We start from the raw sequence: 16,851 nt of genomic DNA on the forward strand, positions 1-16,851 counted from the left end.
CAGAGTGCTAGGATTACAGGTGGGAGCCACCATGCCTGGCTTAATAAATATTATTTTAAACATGTTCAAGTCCCCTTTTATTTTAAATCATTAAGTCAAAACATGCAAAAGTAAGTTTTAATAATAGTTATTCTAAATATAAGTCTCTGCTAGCAGAATACTATGAGAGTCATTAAACAAAGGCCACTGGCTTCAGGGGCATCTTTAGTCCACAGCTTCTCTTCTGGCCGTTGATATCAAATCAGAAGTTAGTGGTTGAAGCTCCAAAATTTAAACTTTTTAAATGTTGTGAATTCAATCTCACTATATTACTTAAGTGTTCCTTCTATGGGTTATGTATGAACCATATGTTAACATTTCATAAAATATGTTCATTGACCTAAACAAATCAAGCTGGAGGAAATCTAAAGGAAAAGTGATCTCTAAAGGAACCTTCATCTCTCATTACACTGGTAGCCAGGCTTGCACCCTCCAAACAGGAGACCCAGGTGTCTTTCCTGGGAAATCTGCCAGCTCAAGGAAAAAAACAAAATGCCTGAAGAAATTGACATCAGGGGATGCCTAACAGAAAAGATGAGCCAGTGCCTTTTGGTTGAAGATGGTGTTTTGAACACATGCAGTTGCCTCTGTTACCTCCTGAATCCAAACTAAACAACAATAAAGGGATTTTTAAGGCATAAACCTATAAGAATGAAAAGAATGAGAAGAAAGATATAATCAACAAAATGTTGAAATTGGAAAGCAGATGAAAGAGTAGTAACTTGGTAGATCAAAGAATCTGTATCCTAAGGTGATGCTAGAAATGCTGCAAATCAGTCCGATTTGTTCCTTAGAACTCCCAGTGGTGAAAAATTAGAAGCATAAAGAGCCATAGGAAACAGGAGTGAGGGTGGTGGTAACAACAGAAGAATAGTAAAAGTCTATTACAAAGTCATCAGACCTCAAGATATTCTTACCTACTAAGAACACCAAGCAACATCCTTGCTTACCCTAGCAGAAGACTTGAGATTAATTATATAGAGGCTGAAACAGGGTCCCTGGACTGGGGAACACACAGGCACATCAGGAAGGTAGAAGCACTGAGTACTTACATAATAAATATTGAGACCATGCACCCCTCTCTCGTCATTCTGCTCCCATTTTTTCCCCAATCACCTCCATTACACTAGTAGTCGGACTTGAACTTCACAGACAGGAGACAAAATAAATCTTCCCTGGGAAATCTGGCCAGCCCAAAGGAAAAAAAAAAGCCTAAAGAATCTGACTTCAGTGGCTCCCCAACAGAAAAGATAAGCCAGAAAGTCCTGCAACAATGCCCACAGTCAATGAACTCTATCTACCTGTACAAGGCTCCAGTCAGCTTTTCAGCATCCCACTTTTAAATATGAATATTCAGTCAAGATCACCAAACATTTGAGAAGTCTCAAATATAAAAGAGAGATGGAATAGAAAGGGTTAAGCAAGAGGAAGAAACAAAGATTTTGCAAAAATAATTCAAAAATGATTATTAATACCTTCAGAGATATAATGGAAGAGAATCATTCATGACACAAGAAGAAGATGCTATTGGAAAATAAATATGCAGTAAACAAAAAGAGTTATTGGAAATTGAAAAAATTATAGGAGTGAAAAACCTGTTAGAATAGTTGGCAGAGAAAGTAGAGAAAGACAACAGAGAAAAGGAAACAGCAAAGAAAAAATAATAGAATACTAGTCAGGAAGTTAAAATATGAAAAATAGAAGTGTTATGGAATGAGAGAACAAAGGAAAAAAATATAAAGCCATGAAATATTTTTTTAAAATTCTCCCAAACCAAAACCCATAAATTTTGAGATTAAAAAGGCTTATACAGTGGATGAAAAGAGACTCAGACCATAGCCCATCATTGAAACATTTCAGAAACACTGAAGCAAAAAGAAGATGCTACAAAGTTCCAGAGAGAAAGAGAGAAAAGGAAGATGAAAGAGGTAGGAGGAGGGAGATAGAGAGAAAGAATGAGGAGAGGAAGCAGGTTTCTTACAAAATATCAAGAATCAAAATGACAGTTTCTTGAAGGCAACACTAGGTGGTAGGATTGAGTGGAGCGATGGCTTTAAAATAATAAGGGAAAATGATTTACAGCTTCGAATATAATACCCAAACTAGCAGTCCAGTATATGAATATATACGTAGGACATGTTCAGATGTGTAAGGTCACAAATATACACCTTCCGTGTATACACTTTTTTCAGAAAGCTACTGGAGGTTGTGCTCCACCCAAATGAATGATTAAACCACAAATGAGGAAACTTGCATCAGAAAACAGTGGAAGGACAGGAAAGAGAGGTGAAGGCAGTCCCCATGACCAAAAGGATGGAAGAGCCAGTGAGAACAGCTCTACAGCAAGTCACAGTCATAGAGTACCCAGTTCAGACCACAGCAGCCCAGAAGAGGAGGACAGATAGGCAATTTCTTCAAGAAGATGAAACTGATTGAATGTCTAGTGTTTTCAGCAAAATAGGAGATTTGTATAACTACAGAGTATGGGGTTGAGTATGTGATAAGTACCTAGAAAACTAAGCATATCAATCAAAAGGCAAATAAATTAGACCCATAATTATTACCACAAAGGAAAACAAAAAATTGGCATGAAACAAAATGTGAAATTCATGACTTGGCTGTTAATAGCATTTTCATCACTATTACATTACCACAGATTGCCTGGATGGCTTTGATGGAACTCTATCAGAGGAAGGGCAGGAAGCAGAAGAGGGGGCGAATTGGGTGGGTAGGAGGTGGCAAATACTTTAAGTCTTCACCTTCCAGAGAGATGAGTCAATAGATAATACTTTAGAAATCAAGAAGCAGCATTATAAGAAACCCATGCACACATATAGGGCGGAAACAGAGAATTTGTTGAAGGAAGTGAAACTATTTACCTCTAAGAAACAGGAAATGAAGGGAGTGTATGATGGTCTGAAGTTTTAAAATAAAAGCCCTTATAAAAGTTGTTACTTTTAAAATTATGTGCATTAATAACTCTGATGGAAATACAAACCTGAAAAGAATGAGAAATTGATGACAGAGCCTATCATAACCTTTCAAAGGAATTTTCTGAAGATGGAAGAGATGCATTAACGTCTCTCTTTGTATTTGTGTGTATCTGTATTTGGATGTGGGAATATCAGTGGGTTTTTATCTTTTTACAGGTAACATGGGAAAATAATGAAACCTTTAAATACAGAATTCTATTTATGAATATATTATGAATATGTATTTAGAGAATTCTAAATGCTAAATTATTAGAAACTGTGCATGTCTGACATTCTGAGACAAAGCAGGCATCACAGACAAGCCTGTTTGAGGTCTCCATTGAAGAGGTTGTCAGAACTGATCCAGGAGCCTGAGAGCCATGTGGCCGGCCTTTTACACAGGTTACACCTGCCTACCTGTTGGGACATACACATACACTGTCCTAATGGGACAGTTCATCTTGTGGTTTCTCTTTCACAGACTCTCAAGAAAAATACTGCCTTATTGGACACAACCAGCATATGGTTTCTGATCTTCCAACAGCTCCTTCCTGGAGAACTGCTGAAGAGGTAAGGCTCTGTGCAGTGTGGCTCCTATAGGAATCTCTAGAAGGAAGCTCCTAAAACCCTCTCACATTTTCTAAAGATCCATCTCATTAGTTCAAAACAATCCTAGCTCTTCTTTAGAACAGCTGAATCCAGTGGATCTCTCAGATCAGAACAACTTCTAATTTCTAGTAGAGGAATCGGTAGAAGGTAGAAGCCCATGGTATAGCTAATCATACTAATAAAAGCTAAACTAAAGTCAGGGAGAACTTAGTGTGTGGGCTAAACACTCTGTTGCATATCTCATTTAATCTTCAAATAATCATACAATGTTGCTACTATTCTGTTTCCATTACTCAGTCTGTAAGTAGTGGGGTCCAATTTTGTGCTGATATTCTTAATCATTATGCTATACTAGTGGCACAGAGAACCAAACCACATTGAAAAAAATGTGCATCATTCTCAGCAGATGGATCCTGTAAGAAAATAGATTCCTTACCTGTGTGAATCCATTAAATGAACCACCAGAAGCCTAAACAGAAACAAAAATCAGATTGTGTTATTATTTTTCGTTATCATTTTTGTAGGACCAGTAAATATCCATTAGACAAGTTGGAAAGTAAAGACTATCACAAGTTTTAAAATAATACAAAAGGTTGCTGTGCATGAAAGAACTTAGGAAATGCAAAGGCCACACTGTATGATTTTAAATAGGCTGACAAAAAAAAGAAAGGTTAATTTTACAATTATTGCTGCTGCATTATTGCTTGGTGCCAACCAAAACCCACTTTCTCTATAATGAGAAGATGATTCCAGAAAAGGGCCATTAGGAGTTAAATTGCTTGTTTTTCAGGCCATTGACAGAATCTGGAAGAAACTTTTCCAGTGTTTCTACAATGCATCATTTTGATGAACAGCAATTATGATATTTTACAGTTTCAGTGGCCCTGGGTTGAAACATTTCGTGTGTTCTTTTTGGAGCGGAACCACTTCAGGAACAGTAAATTAGTCTGTGCTGCTCTTGGTTTAGCACATTTTTAGTACCTGCATACTAAAAGTGAAAGTAGGGAGAATAAACTCAGAAAATGAGATGGTAACATAGACTGTCATTAATTCCCAACACAATCATTCTGCTTTGTGTGTATGTGTCTATGTTGTTGGGTTCTTTTTGTTGTTGTTGATGCTGCTGCTTTTTTTTTTTTTTTTTGGTCAACCTATTTGTGTTTGGTTTGCACAGATTTCAAGAAGTACATGACAATCTGTTAGAGAGATCAGGCCTCCTAGAAGATAGTGATGGATAATGAAGTAGGTGACAGACATGAGGAAAAACAGAACCTACAGAAGTCTTTGGCTAGTCTATGCTACAGACCAGGGTAAGTACCTCATCTTTGTCAGCCTCTATTTCTTGGTACAACAATCCATATCTCTGGTTAGCAATTTCATCTTCAGATAAATCTGAGTTGTTGATGTCCTGGTCTCGGGAACTAGCAGAACTCTCAGTGCTAGCATTCCAGGAGGTCCCCAAAATCAATGGTCTTGCTATCTCCTGGCTTTGTTCCCAGCAGCTAGCAATGGCTTGTTCCCTACAATCACCTGCTAGTAAGTCCACCTTCAGTTCTTCCTTGTGCTCAACTACATCTAAATGTGTCCAGCTATTATCTAAGCCTTCTGTATCTCTGATAGGCCAGTGGTTAATAGAATCCAGACAACTGGCAAATCCACTTGCTTGGCCATCTGGTATACCAGAGAATCCTGTTATATCCAAATTATTCATTGCTGAATCCAAGCTTGGCTGCCAGATTTGACCTGGATCTGTTCCCCAAGAGTCTATCTCTGCAATTCTTGGCAAGTTAACAGTATGACTACGGTTCTCAGTTACTGTTCTTTCAGACCCTTCTATTAGTGAACTTTCTGCCTTACATGAACATAAATCTCTTCTGTTTGCATCTCTTCCCAGAGAATAATTAAGGTCAGTCCTAGACTGAGCTTCTACTTCAAGTTTTATTGATAAAACAGCCTGATTTTTATCCCTGTCACCTACAAGAGCATTTAACACAGTCTCACACTGAATTTCTTCAGCATCTGTACTGTCTTGTGCTGGGTAAAATATCATATCATGGTTGGGAGTGTCTATTGCATTTTTCTTTATGTCTTTTCTAGTCAAATCCCATCCCTCAGGGCTGCCATCTTCAATATTAGATACAGAGTAGGTCTGGAGAGATGGATTCAAGATATCTGGGTGATTGGCAGGTTTGGCTCCAAAGCCTTCTATCATTCCACAATTATTGATTACCTTTTGAATTCCATCATGTAGACCTTGGTCTCTGTCACTAAGTTCTTTTGCCATATCTCCTCCTTCCATGTCCTTTTCTAATAGGTCAGTTTTCTCAAAATAATTTTCATTGGTGTTTGTACTTTCCTTATACCCTGCTCTTAGATCTTTTCTAGTTTCCACTTCATTAATTTTTAAGGTCTTATGGTCTTCCTTTCCTATGGTATTAAGAAGTTCTACCACTCTGTTTCCTGTCCTTTCACATGCTTTCTCTTCAAATTCCTCTGTACCTTCTAGTGTCTTGATATCAATAGCTCCAGTGTCTACCTTTTGACACGCCTCCACACCTGACCACAGAGAATCTTCTATCTTCTGTTTCTCTTCCTCTTCATCTGACTTCTTCATATCTTCATGACTTTCTTTGAACAGGCCAGCTGTGTCCATGGCTGGCATGTCTGAGTCAAGTGGGTCATACAGCTGCTCCATCTCCACACAAGCAGCAATGGCAACTCCAGCCTCCGGCGCAGGCTTTGGGGGCAGTTGTTCATTTCCACCTGGAAAGGCTGGCCCCGGGGCATGCTCACTCTCTTCAGCTACAGTGGGCCAGTCAGCAGACGAAAGCAGGCTGGTGGATAATCTTATGTCTTGCTCTGTTTCGGAGGGACATGCAGAGTCTTCTCCAAACCCACCTGAGGTAATTTCTTGGCTGACCCTGTCTGTACTAGCGTCAGGGCCCCAAGTAAATGCACCTATATCATTTTGAGATCTTTGAATTTCTTTGGCCAACCCACTGTCTGGAGTTTCCTCCATGATCAGGTTACACAAGGAAAGACTTTCTGAAGAGTCAGTCTTTAAAGTATGCAGAAGAGCAAAGGAAAAAAAACAAAAACAAAAGATGAAACAGAACATGGTAAGATTTGATGAGAAACACAAAGCTCTTCAGGCGAGTAGCACCAGTAAAACCAAACTGGAAAGTGATTACATTCATTGGCTTAAGGTTTAAATCCATGACTAGCAATGCCATGGGGAAACAGTTCATTCTAGAAAATATACTATGTATGTAATGCATATCAAATACCAAAAAAATCCAGAATGTTCTGGATATTTACCTACCGGCTGTACCAAATCAGTGCTTGTCTGTATGGGTAAAGAAAATAGTAACAATAAGGCGAGAGAAGAAAATTCACTAACACAATAAAATCCTATGCTGTCTAGAGTCAACATTCTGCTGAAGGCTATAGCTTTTACTGGTTTAGGAACAAATTTTACAACTTGTTTTGTGATAGGAATGATTTTTGTTCCAAAATTGTTTAAGACCACCATAGAAAAGGCACAACTGAAACACAAAGAAAGCCTCTTTCACTTTCTAGCATCAGCAAGGATGTTTTATGGCTAGTATATGACTTCTGCTTTAGCAGACTCTGAAATGCTAAGTTTCAAACACATAAGCGAGTTTGAGAACATCGGAATAAGATCAAGCACTAGAGGTCAAGAAATTACACAGTAGCACACACTTTGACACAGTATCAGAAGAAAATATTCCCCAAACTCATCCTATACTTGGCTCTGTCTTTGAGATGGGTGTTCAGATGGAGAATGGTCTGATATTAACCAGTCTGACTGCCTGCAGAGTTCTCTTTATGTCATTCCCCCAAATTAGCAGCCATTTTCTCCACATAATGAAAAAATCTTGCAAAGTTGAGAAGATTAATAGCTGTGAGCAATTATGTTCAGAAAGCTGTTGTTTTGCATTTTGATATCGCTACCATTCCTAGCAAGTTTGTCCTCTGAAATGTTCAAAAGCTCTTTTTAGACGATACCTTCACCCTCTCCATACCCTCCCAGCTAGGGAAGGAAAATGTGTTACAGTTCCACTAAAGATATAAAATATTGGAATAACAAAAAATAGCATTGTCTTTTTAATCTCCAAGGAAATTAACACAGAGTTGAGGTTAGAATTCAAATGACTCGAACATCAATCCATGCATGCCTTTTTGTGAATATATGAGTAAAACTTTTCACTAGAAAAGATATAACTTAGTCATTGGTGGTTTCAATAGACATTTTTAATCTCTCTTCTTGAGCACTTCCCTTGATGCTCCAAGGATCTTAAAGAGTGCAGTATGAGCCCTGCAACTGCAGAAGGAAGGGACAGACATCTTTTTGTTTTGAAGGGAGAAAGAAAGTGGCAATGTCAATTCAGAAGTGGCATTGCCCATGAATAGCTAGATCTATCGAACTTTCCTTTTTCTGCCTCACAATAAAAGAAGAAAACATACAACTTAAGTTGAGTTCTTAAGACCACATCACCAGGGCTTTTCTAAAACAAAGACCCTGCTCCAAGGGATATGAGGCTGAAGAGGTGTGTGACCAATCACCTAATTTCACAGCACCAATGAGACCACCACAAAGCTCTGTTTGTGACACTTTCCCAAGTCTAAATTATGGAGTAGTTATCCTTACACATCAGATTAGCTGAAAAAACATCAGTAATAACATCTACCTTTTATTGATACACACCAGACACCATGCTACATACTCTACAATTATCTTATTTAAACCTCACACAACCTTCTGAGGTAGGCATCGTTACCCTTATTTTATAAATGAGAAAAAAGTGATGCTTAGAGAGTTTTAGAAATTGCTCAGGCTGGCCGCAGTGGCTCACGCCTGTAATCCCAGCACTTTGGGAGGCCGAGGTGGGCGGATCACAAGGTCAGCAGATCGAGACCATCCTGGCTAACACGGTGAAACCCCATCTCTACTAAAAATACAAAAATTAGCTGGGCGTGGTGGCGGGCGCCTGTACTCCCAGCTACTTGGGAGGCTGAGGCAGGAGAAGGGTGTGAACTCGGGAGGCGGAGCTTGCAGTGAGCCGAGACAGTGCCATTGTGCTCCAGCACTCAGTGAAACAGCGAGATTCCGTCTTAAAAAAAAAAAGAAATTGCTCAAAGTCTCAAGGTTATGAGTAGTAGAGTTTGGACTAAAATCCAGGGCTATCTGGCTCTAAAACTCAAGTTCTTATTAACCCAAGATTCATTGAATACAATCACTTTTTTAAAAAATGGTTCCATGTGCCAAGTAGCCCATCTCTCCCATTTTCTCATTCACACTTTCCTTGTCTTCTATTTAAGTGTGTGTGTCCTTCACTGCAACAGCTCCTTTTGCCACCAACCACCACAGAAAGAGAAACAAAGGGCCAAACTCTTGACCATTATTCAAATTATTGACCATTATTCACCCAGGAGTCTGGTCCACTGTACTCTTCCTTCACCATCATCTTCCAGTTCTGATAATGCTCAAGACTTTCAGTGGCCTAATGATAATTCTAGGGGACTATATCATCATTAAATGTATGAGTCTTCTTTCTGTTGCAAATGAAATAAAATATAACAAGGTTTCCAAATTTCTGGGGATCAAGATACATGAAAAAACAGAGTTATTAGTGGCTTACCGTCCATAGGTCCCAGGGCAATGTCTGAAAGCAAATAAACAAAAATACTGTTAGTTATACAAATCTAAAACATAAAAAAATGCTGAGGTGACAAAAGTTCTTGAAATCATAAGCATTTTTAAGCATTTTGTACAGTACTGTTCAATGGAACTTTTTTTGGTGAAGGAAATGATCCATATCTGTGCTTATCCAGTATGGTAGCCACCAGTCACATGTGGCTATTGAGCACTTGAAATGTGCTAGGGTAACAAAACCACATTTTAAATTTTACATAATTGTATTATACTTAATATAAGCTTAAATGGCACTTAGCTTTGGATAGCACAGGTCTAATCAATCTCAACTTTCACTATGTGAGTAGAAAACTATATTTCAAACACAAATGAGGTTATTTTAATACACACACACACACACACACACACACACACACACACCTCATTAAAATGAAGTAAACAAGGTGTCCAAATTTTAGAGCTTGTCACATCTTTGAGGAAATGCAGGCCCTAATCACTGCTAATGCTATTTCCTTCCCATCTCATTCAAGAGGATATAGGATGACCAGCTTGATGGTAAATGAGCCCCAGAAAAATAGTTCTTCAATATGTTAAATTAGATGATAACACACTGCTCAATGAATTGGTAATCATACAAATTGGCAGAGTACCCCCTAAGACATGAATGAATTACACTTACTACTGGTATTTTAATTATAAAGCTTATGAATCCCGGGGAGTGAGGCCAGATGGTTCAAATGGCTTCCACTATGGGTGAGGGGAGCAGGGAAGACTTCTCTTTCTTATTTCCTTTATGATTGAGAATTGCTGCTAAAGCCACATCCCATTATGCCCATGTCTTTGTGACTAGAATGGATCCACGTTTATGCACTTATTTTGAACTACTAAATGTCAACAGCAAACTAGAGAGCCTGGCATTGCCACCTTAAAAATATGATGGTTTTCGGTTGAGATTGCAGAGGCCTCATTGGGGCTCTGTATTATAGAAAGCGGGCCCTGTGGTTCTGATACCCACCCACCTGGTTGGGTCCCATTCTAACCGCTCTGCATGGCCTGCCTTGCATCTCCATGCAGCCTGCCTGGTCTCTTGCTTAGCATTTTCTCGTAGGATGACTAAGACAGGAGAGAACAGCTCCATGGAAAGCCACAGTTTTTTGTACATGGATCTAATATATGTTTTCTGATTATCTAGATGATTCTCATTTCATTGCTTCATAGCCCCTTAAGAATCAAAGATCATAAAAGCTAGTGCATGTCTCTGTATAATGCACACATCAGCAGTTATTTTCTTTAAAAGGAAGGCAGGAAATATGAAATGTCATGTTTATCAGTCCTCAGGATCATGAAAGGATGCGTTAGTGTGCACAGATACTGCAGAGATCACAAGATGAGGTGTTCTGCTAGCAGCAAGAACACCACTTGAAAACATGGGGTCAGGTGATGGGTAAAGGAGGTCATTTTGAGTGAAGAGGAAAGAAACCAGAGAGACCTAACAGTGCTATGCTTTTTTTGTCATTCAGTCAAGACTTTTGTTCTTAGCAAAAGAGGAGAGGTATGATCAAAGCTGGACTGCAGGACAACTACAGTGTAATGACTCAGTTATGGCCACCAGGAGGCTAGAGGGTTTTATTACCTGGCCCTGAGGAAGAGCACAGGGACACACACAGCTTGCCCTCACTGCGGTGATATATGTCCTTCAGAACTAAGACTTTTGAAGATTAAACCAAGGTCATTTTTGTTTAATTTTGAAGAATCTCTTAGTCATAAGGCCACACACAGTTTCATGATTTATGGATTAATGTAATCATGAATTAACATAAAAGAGGTTTCTCTCCTGATTCAAACTTGTAGACAGAAATGCTATGAAATCTCACCCACTAAACATTCCAGCATCCACTGCAGAAACTTTGCATCTGCCACAAAAGAAATGAAGCATGGGCCGGGCATGGTGGCTCACGCCTGTAATCCCAGCACTTTGGGAGGCTGAGGCGGGCGGATCACGAGGTCAGGAGATCGAGACCATCCTGGCAAACATGGTGAAACCCCGTCTCTACTAAAAATACAAAAAATTAGCCAGGCGTGGTGGCGGGCGCCTGTAGTCCCAACTACTCAGGAGGCTGAGGCAGGAGAATGGCGTGAACCAGGGAGGTGAAGCTTGCAATGAGTCAAGATCGCACCAATGCACTCCAGCCTGGGCAACAGAGTAAGACTCCATCTCAAAGGAAAAAAAAAAAAAAGAAGCATGGAGAGTAAGGCAGAGGAAATTCTGTGAATTCTGCAGGCTGTCTATATAATGAGAGATCTCTGAGAAGGAAGTATACTCAATTATATGTACATTCACTTTGTACTTTTCTTGGTCACCAAGGTGGAACCCTCAAACTTGCTGACAATACTTTAGCATTTCTCAAAATATTGTTTTAGAGAACATTCCAATGAATATTAAGAAAAGTGTAGTTAACATAGATTTCTGTGGTCAAACAAATTTGGGAAACTCTAAGTGAACAAATATAAACAGTTTTTTTTAATTGCAGAACTTCTCATCCTTTAATATTCTAATGCACATCATGAATCTTCTAGAAGAGAGTTAATACAGGAGGCTTCCTGGAACTTTCACCTAAGAGACCCATTTTTTTTTTGCAAAGCATCTTTAAGGCTAGTGTTTAGACTATTAATTTCTTACTTTATTAACACCTTGGACATTTATTGTTCATATTGCACAACAGGAAAGCCTTTAGAAGCCCAATCACATTCTAGAATAAAGCATGGAATAGACATAATCCTTATTTATTAAGGTTCATATTGAGCCATTTATTCCCTAGCAGTTTACTGTGATATACCAAGAAGGCTTCAAGGCCAGGGAATCAAGCTAGGTCTTAATTCCTAGGTTGAATGTTACAATATTCTTGCACTAATTCATTTGAAGCATTCTCTAGCAACTTTGGATTTGCCTAAATTCATATGTGGGGCTCCAACCATATGCAAAGTACTTATATAAACAATTTGTTTTGTCAAATTTTGAGTTAACTTCCTTCTATTAGCATAGACAGTTGTAAACTAACTATATTTCAGAGGACCTACCCACAGGTCATTATGGCACCTACCACCAGTATCCTCTGACAGAGAATGTAATGATAGTAACTATAAGAAAGGAAGAAATATGGAGTGTGAGGGAGTGGTGAGCAAAAAGGTTTGGGGAAGCAAGGCGACTCTCCATCAAACCATAACCATGATCACAGGAGGGGAGCTTCTTCAATGGGGAGGATGAACACAGCATCATCAAGTTCAGAACTATCAACACTGAAAACGGCTTCTGCTGGCCCGTGCTTTCATGGTCATTGCAAACACACTTTAACTTGCAAAGTATGAGGAAGGGAAGTAGAGAAAAGAGCAAGAAGAGTAAACCCAAAACCAAAAGAAAGAGCTTCATCCAGGGAAACCATAAAATGTATCCTGTAAACCTGAACAGTTCTGAGTGCAACGTGGGCACTGGTAACAATTACTCTGGGGGAGAAAACAGGAATGTATGGTTATGCCAGCTCTATGGGTAGAGAAAGCTGATGGCATGGGAGGCTTAGAATAACTGATATAGATAAGGTCCCCTTTCTACCCCTCTTTCCTATTAGGAAATATCTGTCAACCAAAAATAAAAATAGATAGTAGTCATGAAAGGTATAGGGATCATTGGTTACCACACTGAGCTTATTGAGGTTTATGAAATATCTCCAAACATCCAAAAAGCACCTGATACCTGAGACATGGGTGAGTGGGTCACTCCAGCAGAACCTGCAGGTGTCACCTCGGGCTTGAAAGGATCAAAGTCCAGATCCAGCAAAGTCTCCTCTTTCTTCACCTCAGGGACTTCATTCTGTTAAAACAAACAACAAAACAAAATAAAACATGTATTAGCTTGAATCTGATAAGACCATGATATAGCCCATGTATACTCTCTCTAATATAATTATTGGGTATCTCCAAAACACACTTTTATAAGCATGGTGGCTCACCCATATGCACCCAGTCACTCAGCTAAATGCAGTGAGAAGGAAATAACTAACTCTGGCCAAGTATAACCTAAGTTGCCCTGGAATGTGTCCCAGGCTCTAGCTCTTGTCCTTTGTCTAGCTCCAAGTCCATTCAACAGAGAGAATGTTCCAAGGATGTATCCTAATATACCAAGATGCAAGGAGTCTCCTCTGTCAGCTCAGAGAACTCGGATCAAGAAATTACAGATGACCCAATCGATAAAATGGGCCAAGATCTGGACTCATTACAGCAATACTGCTGATGTTCTTCTGGGAAGCTAAAATTTTAAAAGGAAGGTGCCATTGTGTACTGCTGACCACATCCCAACGGCCTCATTCCCTCACTGGTACCCTACCCCTTGATTTGGTTATCATTTGATCCAGTCTTCATCCATAGCATTGTTAGTTTCAATTGTGTATGTGTATGAGTGAGGGTGAACGGGAGGGAGAGAGGAGAGAGACAGCCATGCCTCCCAACATTTGCTGCAAAATGAGCTCCCATTAATAATATTTTTGGATTAGAAAGAAGGTAAGCCAAATAAGACACAGGACGAAAGTCCTGCTTTGATAATACAAAAAAATCTATAATACTAAACATTATCATTTGTTCATTTATTTGTGGTATCATAATACATGAAAACAATGTGGGCTTGAAGTCAGCATAACCCAGGCTCAAGTTACACAGTAAAGGGCCAGGCTAAGACAAAGTCCCATAAAGTACATCACAGAAAAGGGAGTTGGGGTCAGTTTTCATACAATTTAAATTACATGTGTTTAGCATTCAATATAAAATTCTTTTTAAAAAAACTTTGTTGCCTAGAAATTGAAACGTCAAACCAATGGGTAAAGTATACATAAAAACAGATTTTTGGAGACAGATTTTTGAAGAATAGGAGTTATTCTAATTAATATTCATCACAGACATTAAAAACTGAGAAATGTATGAAAAGTGAGGGCCAGACACAGTGGCTCATGCCTGTAATCCCAGCACTTTGGGAGGCCGAGGTGGGCGGATCAGGAGGTGAAGAGATTGAGACCATCCTGGCTAACATGGTGAAACCCTGTCTCTACTAAAAATACAAAAAAAAAAAAAAGAAGAAGAAAAGAAAAGAAAAGAAAAATTAGTTGGGCATGGTGGTGCATGACTGTAGTCCCAGCTACTTGGGAGGCTGAGGCAGGAGAATCGCTTGAACCTGGGAGACGAAGGTTGCAGTGAGCTGAGATCATGCCACTGCACTCCAGCCTGGGTGACGGACCAAGGCTCCATTCCCCCCCAAAAATAAAAAAAATAAATAAAGAAAAGCGAGGTGGTATAACCTAAATACTTTCCTTAGCATATCCGTACTCATTGCAGAAGAAAGCTGCTAATATGTCATGCTATTAGCCTTGCATTTTCCATTCTGCAGCATAGTAACTCCCCATATATACTTTTTAAAAATTTCACAAGGATAATGCCCTTCTGAGAGCTCTACTTTCTTTACTAATTACAATCACAAAACTATCAACCGATTCCCTATTCAAAATCTGCATAAGCTCTGTTTTTCCCCAACTTTTATGTAGGTAAAAATTATATTTTTAAAATTTAGTAAACATATTATACTTGGAGTATGATAGGCACTGTTCGAAGAACTTTACACATATGAACATTACCTCATGTTAACACACTTTGGTGCAATCTAATGTTGACAACACTTTATTGCCTTTAAAGCATTTATCTTGCCATGTTCTCCAGACTGCATTGTACCTGCCTTTTCAAATATAATCCTTACAAAAAATTGAGGGAGAGATGGCAGCAATTCTCCATTTGGGAGAATGAAGAGAATTGGCTGAATGGTGATCTATTGTCATGGCCCCCACCTGCCATGTAGCAGAGGTAAGACTGCAGTTGGTACCTCTGACTCCAATGCCTGCCAGGCTGTCAACTGATGCCCCAGACCCAAGTTTCTTAATTAGGAACCCCAAGAATCTGCAGAGGAATTCTCAAAGTTCTGCAAGTTCTCCATAAAATTTTAGGTCATGGGAATATATTCATTATTTCCTTTTAAGCCTAATGAATCCCCTTAAGGAAGCTCAAATGGGAATTTAGAGATGAAGGATGAAATGAGGCATCAGACTACAATGGGCTATGCTCAGACTTTGATTGAGATCAATCTGTGGTTATACCCCAATTTTACCACTTGCTAGCTGTCTCTCCCTGGCCAATTAATTGAGCTTCTTTGAGCCTCGGTTTCTTCATGAATAAAATGGGATTAATAAGACCTAATAGGATTACCATGAGTAGTAAAGATGATAAATGCACATGTACATAATATCTAGGAAATACTCAAAATGGAAATGGAAGCTAATGTTATTAATTACCATCAGCAACAATGCATACATGTGATTATAGTTTGGCTCTGTGTCCCCACTCAAATATCATTCAAATTGTAATCCCCATGTGTCAAGGGAGGGACCTGGTGAGAGGTGACTGGATCATGGGGGTAGTTTCCCCAATGCTGTTCTCACAATAGTGAATGAGTTCTCATGAGAGTTGATGGTTTTAAAGTGTGGCATTTCCCCCCTTGCTGTCTCTCTCCTACCACCATTTAAGATGTGCCTTGCTTCCCCATAACCTTCTGCCATGATTGAAAGTTTCCAGAGGCCTCCCTAGTCATGTGGAACTGTGAGTCAATGAAACCTTTTTTTCTTTATAAATGACTCAGTCTCAGGCAATTCTTTATAGCAGTGTGAAAATGGACTAATACAACATGTGAATATGTAAAATTACTGTCATCAAATATCCATAATGCCAATTGGACTGCCTTCAAAATATGTGGCTGGTTTTTTCAGGCTCAACTTCTACTTAGCTTTGCCCTCTTAATCTTGAGAATTATCCCTTAAGGTACTCACGTCAAAGAATATTCTGGTAAAGCTACAAACATAGCAAAAGGATTTTGCCAGCTTATATAGTATTCCTTTTTAAAAGGGCAGGAATGTACTCACAACTCTGTCACCACATGTTGAAACACAGAAAAGTGTAATTTTCCTTAACAAGACAAATGAATCCTGTACACCTTCATCACAATTAGAGTACACATGGTATGGTCTCAACATTCTTAGCTTTTTGGGAACTTGATTGTAAGTACTGCTTTACCATCAGAAATCTACAAGGGGTGACTTGGAATGTGCTCCTAAGAAAGGAGACCAGCTGTGGAAACCACAGTGGGAGAAAATCTTCCAATAGGAAAACATTGCCAATTATAATCATCTGTACTATGTTTCATGAGGTGTCTTCTACTTGGGACATCTAAGTTTATTAGTAAGGTACCGGACCTCTTCCAGTGCAGATGTGCAATTTGAGCATAATCTGCATGCCTAGCCTTGCCACGGCTTCGTGATAGATGGATTTTACTTCCCCATCCCTTACGTGGGGTTGACCATATGTCATGCTTTAGCTAGTGGATATTAGTTAATGTAATGCAAACAAAGGCTGGAAATGTGCTTGCATGTTTGGTTGGTTGGTTTGTATTCCGCCATTCACCATGAAAAGTAC

The 16,851-nt window shown here is 39.2% G+C and overlaps 2 protein-coding genes across 3 annotated transcripts in view; both read right to left on the reverse strand.

Moving 5' to 3' along the window:
- LOC100995139 (amphiphysin) overlaps positions 1 to 16,851 on the reverse strand; it is a 246,390-nt gene that overhangs the window by 39,045 nt on the left and 190,494 nt on the right. For both annotated transcript variants that reach the window (XM_003812226.4, XM_003812227.4), the window contains exons 12-15: positions 13,046 to 13,162; positions 9,284 to 9,307; positions 6,943 to 6,966; positions 4,057 to 4,089 (exon numbers count right to left, since the gene is read on the reverse strand). In XM_003812226.4, the coding sequence (XP_003812274.2) occupies positions 4,057 to 4,089; positions 6,943 to 6,966; positions 9,284 to 9,307; positions 13,046 to 13,162 (198 nt within the window). The remainder of the gene's footprint in view (positions 1 to 4,056; positions 4,090 to 6,942; positions 6,967 to 9,283; positions 9,308 to 13,045; positions 13,163 to 16,851) is intronic.
- LOC117980927 (uncharacterized) lies at positions 4,099 to 6,932 on the reverse strand. The gene has a single exon (XM_034963958.2). The coding sequence runs from the start codon at positions 6,736 to 6,738 to the stop codon at positions 4,909 to 4,911; it is 1,830 nt and encodes a 609-aa protein (XP_034819849.2). The 5' UTR covers positions 6,739 to 6,932; the 3' UTR covers positions 4,099 to 4,908.

This window comes from Pan paniscus, chromosome 6, assembly GCF_029289425.2.
Source record: "Pan paniscus chromosome 6, NHGRI_mPanPan1-v2.0_pri, whole genome shotgun sequence".
NCBI classification, from domain to species: Eukaryota; Metazoa; Chordata; class Mammalia; order Primates; family Hominidae; genus Pan; species Pan paniscus.

Coding starts and splice junctions, on each gene's coding strand:
- LOC117980927 (XM_034963958.2), bottom strand. CDS start 6,738: ATGTTCTGTTTCATCTTTTGTTTTTGTTTTTTTTCCTTTGCTCTTCTG.